This window comes from Macrobrachium nipponense, chromosome 12, assembly GCF_015104395.2.
Source record: "Macrobrachium nipponense isolate FS-2020 chromosome 12, ASM1510439v2, whole genome shotgun sequence".
Taxonomy (NCBI): domain Eukaryota; kingdom Metazoa; phylum Arthropoda; class Malacostraca; order Decapoda; family Palaemonidae; genus Macrobrachium; species Macrobrachium nipponense.
The window spans coordinates 11,243,836-11,253,630 of NC_087205.1; the positions used below are offsets into that span (position 1 = coordinate 11,243,836).

The following is a 9,795-nucleotide window of genomic DNA, read 5'->3' on the forward strand; positions in this document are numbered from 1 at the left end:
AACATGACACCTGTTTCAAAAGATGCTGTCACTCTTCTTATTACCTTTGACAGGCGATCTGCAGGTGGGCCAAGCCTATTAAACCATGAAGTTTAAAGGATTTATCTCTTAGCTACCCTTTGGATAAGCCCCACCGCCTGGTTTAGCTGACAACTCTAGCGCCAAAAAGAATGACTTCTTGCTTTAGGTTACCGAGAACAATAGTCAGTAGTGAAATTAATTCATTCCTACAGAAAGCACGCTGTGCAACGGGCAAATACAGTTAAACATTCCGAAAACTTGCTAACAGGCGATGCTGCAAAGGATATATGTTACTGAACTAAGATCATCTGACGACGAAGATTCTTCGTTATGTACATTTTGTATAGAATCATATTATTACAATTCCTGTGATAACTACTGTAAATGAATTATTTCTCTTCCAATGATGAGTTTATGTGCAACAACCTTATAAAAAGTAAAAATTGTTACACACATTAGATTTATGAGTTATAACACGGTCCAGACCGTGAGTTATAATAAATCTTTATTTACTTTAATATGTTTTCATATCTGTATGTCATATGTTTTTCACAAGAAAATGCCATAAGAAATAATGAATGCCCGTGCTAGATTTTTTTTTTTACTTTACATGAAAAATATTTTCAAATAAAATGCTATGTAATATATGCAAAACTTAAAAGGTATAAGTTAGAAAAACATAAAGAGAATATTACAGCCTTAAAAGAGAGAATGCGGCAGAATACTCTGTGGTTTTAAAGACAAAATATGCTATGAAATAGGAAATGAAATTTAAGTAAATCATAAATTGATGAATGAAAATGAGGGGAAAACCTAAAATGAAGAGCAATGAAATGCAAGATATTAAAAAATTTAGGAAATGGATAGTATGGCAGACGGAAAATTCAAATAATAAAAACGAATAAATAGAAGTAATCCACTGACAAGATTATAAAGAATGTCATAAGACATAACATACTGAATGGTAATTACCGATTTTTATTACCTTTAATAAGATCAACAAATAAAATATGTAATATAATATGCAAAATTTAAGGGTATAAGTCATAACAAATATAACATTAAATAGTCGCAAAAGTAACAATCAAATAGAATGGGGATCGAGTTTACGGATTAGGATTTTACGGTGAGTTTCATTAGGTACGCGAAAATATTGCCTCGCTAGGAGATGGCTGAGGACTTAAGAAGGGGACGGTTTAAAGGTTAAGAGGGAAGTGGCAACAGGGTTTTTCTCAGTTTAAATCTGTCGAACTATAGTTAATTTTTTCTTATTCCCATCTTTTCTCATAATTTAAAATGACGAGTGTATTGGGATAACTGAATTCATCTTCAAGTGGAAATGTATATTTTATGTAAAGGAAAGATGACCCAAAATTTGACGTAATGGAAGACGATAACAATAAATCTATAGTCCTCCCCATAGCAAACATTCCACCGCCCTTCATAGACAATATGAAGACCTAGCCATACCAACAAAATGAAATTCAAAATCGTATTTTTGGACAAGAACACTGCAATTCTGAGCACAGAAGGATCGGATCAAAAGTGACTTAATCAAATTCGGGTTTCTGATCTTACTGCAGGCTACGTAAAAAAACAAACTATCTATAATATTAATCTGCTTTAGAAGCTAAATATAAATTGGTAGTTCCAACAATCCAGGCATACCAACAAAATGAAATTTAACATCGTATTTTGGACAAGAACACCGATGTTCCGAGCATGAAATAATCGAATAATTTACAAAAACTCGGGTTTCTGAACTTACTGCAGACTACGTGAAATAGCAAGCTACCTTTAATTCGTCTGCTTTAAAAGCTGTTCGTCGACATGAAGGTCCTGCCATATTTTACCCTGATCAAATAAATGCGTGAAACAAATACTTACTTTATACAGATTTTTCAGGATATTCTTCGAAAACAAACATATTCAATATTTATTCAATAATAACAAACTAAAGTTAAAATGTTTAAGGTATATATTACTAATATTCATTAAAAACAGATTAAATACAGATGCTTCCTCAACTGTAGAAATCGAGGTGCACAGGAATCACCATTTTATGAGATCAAGTTATTTAAAAGGTATTAGACAATGCTTAATGTAGGAAGGACTATTGAGGTAATACGAATAAGAATTGTCAATGAAGACAAACATGTTGGAATAATATTTTTTTCTGGAAAATTATTGAGGTTGCTACTTTGTATTTTTTGTATTACTTGCAACATTTTTCGTATCGGAAGGATATTAATTTCATCATTGGATGATCACTCATTTGTATTGTATCCATTTTGAAGGAAAATTCTTTGGGGCATTAAAATCTTTCCAGAGAGTACTACAGCTTAGGTACTGCAAATCAATGCACTTTCGACCTCATTTTCTTCATAACAGACACATTGTTTTCCTTCTCTTTAGTTTGAAGCAAAAAGGTTCGTTTCGCAAAAGCGCCCTAATTGTCATACTATTTGTATGCCATGAGTTTGTTTGCAGCTTTCCCGCATTGGAAGCAAATTGTAATATATTGTTTATTTCGAATGCATAATTGTCATTAGAATCCCATTAGACTGCCTTTTATTCAGTTCGAAGCTTCAAAAGTTGGTCTTGAACTCCCAAAATCCAGAGATCACATGTTATGCAATTGCAAGTAAAATTAAATTCCTTTTAAAAAATCATAAGGCTATATACCTGTTATATTAAGGAATTTATGCGTTCTGTTAACATTCCAGTTTTGCAAGTGTATTCTGATAAGAGTGAATTATACATGCAAGCAAGCCATATAAGGCCCAGTTTCAAAGCAAAGCTGGTTTGCTCCCAGGGAAAAATTCTGGAGCTATCCCAGCTATGTTTACGAATTTTTCCTTGCTTTCAACATTGTCGTATTGCAAACAAGTGGGAAAATATCGTAACTTTGTGCTCCTACATTAAAAGTCCAATAATGATAATTTGATCGAGTTAGAAGGAAAGACTATTTTGCTCCCTGTATAGTTCCTGGAGCATTGACTTTTCCATAACGTAGGCAAGAGGTACGTCCAAAATTAGCAAAGTCCCCCATGAAAATTTGGGAGACTAGCATTTTCTTTGAATTATTTAAGGAGGACCATGCTAAGAACACAACTTCCGACCGGTGCGAGACATTACCCTGCAAAATACAAATTTGAGAGAGGAATTTCACGCATTAGTTTTCCCTTGAAAGAACTATTTTATCTTTATTATCAAACAAAATTTAATGAATATGCCTTAAGTATAGACCAGAGGCAATGACTGCGTGATAAACGATCAATAATCTGAGTATTTTCACAGTGAATGATCATTTGCCATTAAAGATCGTGTTTTTGAGTTTCAGTTTCCTACAGTTAGGGGGCGAAATGTTGTACTGAACAATTACCTCCTTAATTAATATAATAATGATTAAATATACTCTTTTCAAGAAGAAAAACTAAAGAAGTGTCATTAGTAGTCAAGGATCTGTCTTTTCATTAACGACTATCAGATATTCTATCTGATAGTCTATTCTATCGCCGACGTTTGTGACCAAATTCTACTTTGAATAAAGAGGGAAGGAATTTACCGACTTGATTTTCATAACATGAAGCATTCCTATACATTTACACTTACACATTACCTTATATAAAGACAAATACATGTAGTACATATAATGAAAAACGTTGATGGATATACATATATTTCCGGGTGTGGATTTGAATAGGAAACTAAAAAAAAAAAAAAATCTTTGCTGAACATTATAAACGAAAAAAATATTTCGGAGTCTGTATGTACGAATATATATATATATATATATATATATATATATATATATATATATATATATATATATATATATATATATATATATATATATATATATATATATATATATATATATGTGTGTGTGTGTGTGTGTGTATGTGTGTGTGTGTGTGTGTGTGTATATATATATATATATATATATATATATATATATATATATATATATATATATATATATATATATATATGTGTGTGTGTGTATATATATATATATGTGTGTGTGTGTGTGTGTGTGTGTGTGTGTGTGTGTGTGTGTGTGTGTGTGAGAGTGTTTGTGTGTGTGTATGTGTGTGTGTGTATACATTTGTTTTCTCAATTTTTGTACTGCAATATCTGATATTGAACGTGGTGTTTGCTAACTGAATTATCATGATTATCAGGATATTCAAACATACAGTCTTAAGAGTATTGACAATACTCATTAGTACATGAAAAACATATGCCATTTAGATGCTTCGGTAAGGAGTGTTTAGCTGCTATATATCTCAGGCTGTTGCAACTTCCTTAGGTATACATAATATTGAAGATCAATTGCACGTTGCAGTTGCAATCAAAACTTATTTTCGAAACAGCTCCCTACCTTATGATAGGCTACTTAGAGTTTTTTTTTTTTTTTCAGCTAGTTTGAGACGATATTTCACGGAAAATCATTAGTAGCAATAACGAAAGTATTTTCATTAAAATTCTCAAGGACATCCTCTAACCAAAAGAAGATTTTCAGAGATTACATAATTTTCATGATTACTTGAGTAATCTAAGAGGTTATTTAGCTCTCTGTATCAACTTACACGTTACCATTCATATAACGGGTAGGAAATGTTATATTTAGCAGAGTCTACCATCAAATTTTCGTGGGCTATATCGTTTTCTTTGATAGATTCTAAGGTGGACCCCATGAGATAGATCACCTTTTGCTGGTGAAATATAAGACAATGAAATATTTTCAATTACTCGGGGAGCAAGCCTTCAATCTACTTTGTTGTTGTTGTTATTGGTCTTGCTGTTGTTGTTCTTGTTGGGGGTTTAGGAGAGCCCTATGGAAAAGCCTAAAAAGTCTGAAAAAGGTGTTTTGCGTTGAGTTAAAGATACAGGAATTTTAGCATAGGATTTTTATGATTTATTTATTAGAATGAAAAGGTGAAAAACAAATAATGTGCCTGTTAAACAGTACAGAACTATTATTTCTAATAAGCTACAGTGTATCAATTTTAATTTCTGTTGGTCAAACAACGCTCTATTTGACCACAGGTTTCAGCACGTGCCTCGAGTAAGCTGGAGGACGGATCACGCTTTGTTTAGTACTAACCACCCAGGGGTCAAATGTGTTTTGCCGCGTTTAGTATTAGCCTTCAGGGATTAAATGTTCCTAAGCGACTTCCTCATTTCACAAATACCCTACGGCAAGGATTTCACATATCCCCTTTCATAATCTTACCTTAACTACTGTCAGATGAATGGAAGGTTCCACAGCTGAGTCTGGTAAATCCTCTTGACCAGTGGGTTGTTGTCGACTGCCGTGTGAGGGATAATGCTTAGCGGCCTCTTAGATGAAGTGACAATATGAGTGTCATGCCCATAATAATCTAAAAGCGCTGGGTACAGATACCAGGTCTTTTGGTCCACTCCGCTCAATTTTTAAGTGTGAACGGGACGATCGTCAGGGTCCCACAAACTTCGTCTCGTGACTGATGACCTTGTGGATGTATCCCTACTTATCGAGGGTCATGCATAGGCAGCCCAACTGTCGCTCAATCAGCACAGCACAGCTGTTTTGTCTATGTGGTCATATATCGCATTTAATTTCGTTTTTCTTTATCTATGTACCTGCCTTACATTGATAAGGCATGGAAAGTTCATAATTTTGGTATAAGCACTGCTGTGCTAAAGTAGAGCACTGAAATTAACGCCTTTTCGAAAGCGAATATTACTTTTGCCTGAACGCGTATCATAAATGTACAGGGAAATACTTAGATTAATATAAGCAAAGAAACAACAGACAAATCTTAAATAAGCTTTATTAATCCCATTGCAACAAATTACGACTAAAACTACAGAAACCTGAAGCTTCTAGATAATAATATCAAATAAAGATCACAGTGACGCCAGTCCTTTCTATAGAGCCTGACTTCTCTTAATATTATAAAACTGAGCAAATGTAACACACGCGTGTCCGAGAGAACCGTGGCCCTCAGACGAGCGCTACGAGTCCTTGAATATCTCGCTGTAAGAAGGAGGCAGGTCGTCATCCGGGTACCTGTAAGGAGGTGCCGAAGACACTCCCGAAATCAGGTGGTAATTCCCACCTTGGCGTATGGGAAGAGCACTGTAGCCGGGCAGTGATTGGTGGTGGTGGTAGTTATAAGCGGTCGAGACGTCGTTGTACGAGTCGTGGGCGACCATGACGTCTTGATCCAGGTCCTCGATGGGCGTGAACGATTGTTCCAGTCTCGTCATGCAGCAGAGCCTCAGGCAAGATAGGATGAGCATCACTGGAAGAGGAAAAATTGCCTGCTAGGAGATGTTGGCACGAATGGTGAGGTGGTCACTGAAGTTCAAGCAATGTTATTGCTCTCAAGGTATGGTTGCAGGAGCCTATTTCAACTGAATGTTGTAATGATATGTTATGAGATGAGAGCTTTATTGAACATTTTTTTTCATGAGTATTCACATTCATTACCTTACACATTCAAGCAAACAAATGAAAACATTTTCCAATTCAAATAAAACTATTGCTCTCAAGGTATGGTTGCAGGAGCCTATTTCAGCTAAATGATATAATGATATGTTGTGAGATGAGAGCTTTATTGAACAATTTTTTTGCGTGAGTATACATTCATTTCCTCACATTCAAGCAAACAAATAAAAACATTTTCCAATTCAAATAAAACTATTGCTCTCGAGGTATGGTTGCAGGAGCCTATTTCAAATGAATGTTGTAAGGATATATTGTGAGATGAGAACTTTATTGAACAATTTTTTCGTGAGTATTCACAGTCATTTCCTTACATTCAAGCAAACAAATGGAAACATTTTCCAAATCAAATAAAACCCAAATAATATTGATGATTCTCAGTGAAGAATCCATTGTTATTATTATTTGTCTACTTTCTATAGATCATTTTCATGAAAAGAAACAAGAAATCACATCGAAAACGTTTGGCTAGACCCAGATCTCTTCTATAAATACATAAACTGAATTAGTCTCGGTATGTGACATATTCTTTTATTATCTGTGATATTTCAGTGACATTTGAAATCCCCTACGCTGACCTACTTTGGGTGTTTGATGCAGTCGACGGAAAATATATTTTTTGTAGGACCTGAAATAGGATTAGAATTTTTTTCGAACATTCATTTCATATACGGCGGTTGTGTAACAAAAATATTTTACTGCAAAGATATATTTTTCCCTGGTTATAACTGTTCCTAGGGCGAACGAAAATGAGATATTGTCGTATTTTTTCCGTCATATATTTCCTTGATTGCCAATGTTATCAGTCGTAGTAGTAAAAGTAGGAGCGATTACAGAGGCAGAAAAAATTAGACACTATTCCTAGAGAAATGAAAACTATTAGTCGCCCATCAAGTCTGCCTTATATGTCATTAATTTAATTTGAATTTTCTTCGTACATATCACTGAAAATACATTTTCATCTTCCTTGAGTTTTAGAGAACACTAACGTTCACATTTATGCTCCAATGTTCTATATGTTGCCTTTTTTTTATACTTATTCATTTATTTATCTTTTTCAGGTCTCTGCAAGAAGACTACATCTCCCATCCTTCATATTTATTAGAATTCCTTAAATTTACTGACCCAAACATCAGATCAGCTCATGACTCACAAGGGGCCGTGATAATTTTCCTGATAAATATTCTTAAATTAAACCAATGATAGAATTGGCAGTACGTATATGAAAGCTATTGGATAGTCCTATTTTTGCTTTTTGACTTGACAAACTAAACCTTAAACCTCCCCTATCGTCTAGAAAGTCGATCCACTACTTATACATTGAGACTTGACCGAATCATTACCTTTATTCGACAAGTGCTTCAAGCCTTCTCATCACTGTCGGATTGAAGGAGTGGGAGTTGGGGGTTTAGGGGGGTTGGGTTAGGGGGCCACCTAGACGTTTGCCCCCTACCTGGATATGGAAATAAAACAGAACATTGTTTTCTTTCAATAAATCCTTATTAGCAGCAAAAAAAATTTGCTTAGTTAATGATTATTTCAACAACTACTACTGTGTGTGTATACATGTGTATGCATACATTATATAAATATTGATATGTTCATATATATGTATATATATATATATATAATATATATATATATATATATTATATATATATAATATATATATCAATATATATATATATATATATATATATATATATATATATATATATATATATATATATATCTTTATATACCACCAAAGTAAATATGATTTTCACTAATATTGCACTATGATATATATATATATATATATATATATATATATATATATATATATATATATATATATATATATATATCTATATATATAGATTAGATACCTATATATATAATATTATATATATATATAATGAATAGATATATATTATATATATATATATATAGATAATAATATATAATATATATATATATATATATATCTATATATATATCTATATATATATATATATATATATATATATATATATAGATATATATATATATTAGTAAATAATTATATTATATTATAATTATATTAGTGCTTAAAATTATTGAAGAAATTCATATTTACTTTGGTATATAAGATATTATCTGATTCTTACAACTCAGAAGATTTTATCATAAGTGTTTCGATGTAAATACGAATTAAAAGCAAGACATAAAATTTGACAAAAATGAAAAAAAAATAGACGTCATTTGTTGTGTGTTCTAAAACTACAGTTTCAAGAATGACGGATTGGCTAGAAGCTCTGGCGACAACGGTGATCGATCTCTAGAAGTGTGGCTCTTTGGCTCACGCTCCTAAGGCGAGAGGGTCTGCGAATTCATTTTGCTTTGCAATACTTATTCAATGCAGAACGCTTCAATTGATTAAAATCGTATTTGTTTCCCATCTGGCTGTGCTCTCACTGGATTGTGTAGAGATGAGGAAAATTTGGCCTTTGTTGTTATAATCACTCTGTTCTTTGCATAAAAATGTACTTGGGGTGTGTGATTTAGAATTAAATGTCTAGACAGCTGCAACTTTTTGGAAGACTTTGCATATCTCGATTCCGTGCCGATATTTACTCCAAGAAAACCATTCTAGGAACAGGAATATATGGCATTTATGTTACGACCAGTTAAACACTCTCTCTCTCTCTCTCTCTCTCTCTCTCTCTCTCTCTCTCTCTCTCTCTCTCTCTCTCTCTCTCTCTCTCTCTTTTCAATTGGTCTATTTTACTTGAACCTCAAACAGCATTCAGGAGCAATATTCAACACAAGAGCATTCACTGCCTATGGAAAATGATTTTTTGGAAATACCCATCTCAAAAGTATATTGCTTTTCATTAAAAATCATACTTGAAATCATTTAATTTCTGGAAAAAAACATCTAAACATATATTGCTTTTCACTTCAAATCTACTTAAAATCAAGTAGGATTTGAAGTGAGAAGTAAAATCATTAATTTTTTTTAAAAATCTGAAAATATATTGCTTCTCACTTCAAATCGTCCTTGAAATCATTTAATTTTTGGAAAAAAAGCATCTAAAAATATACATTACTTTTCATTTCAAATCATACTTTAAATAATTTATGTACACAGTTCTGGACACATAAAAAATACTTAACCAGAACGCTTGCTCTGTAGGTGGTATGAGATTTGTTATTCTTTTATGGAATGTAATTGTAACTTTAATTACGACCACGTGCCTAAAGTTTTGGGCAGATCGGTTCTCCAAAATTCATTTTTATGTGAAATACGCAAA

General features: G+C 32.8%; 1 protein-coding gene across 1 annotated transcript in view; it reads right to left on the reverse strand.

Annotated features, from left to right (window-relative positions):
• Positions 1-5,846: 5,846 nt before the first annotated feature.
• The window catches only part of LOC135224939 (UPF0746 protein DDB_G0281095-like), a 21,013-nt gene continuing 17,064 nt past the window's right edge, over positions 5,847-9,795 (reverse strand). Inside the window, exon 4 of the mRNA XM_064264258.1 lies at positions 5,847-6,317. Coding sequence (XP_064120328.1) covers positions 6,028-6,317 — 290 coding nt within the window. The 3' untranslated portion in view covers positions 5,847-6,027. The remainder of the gene's footprint in view (positions 6,318-9,795) is intronic.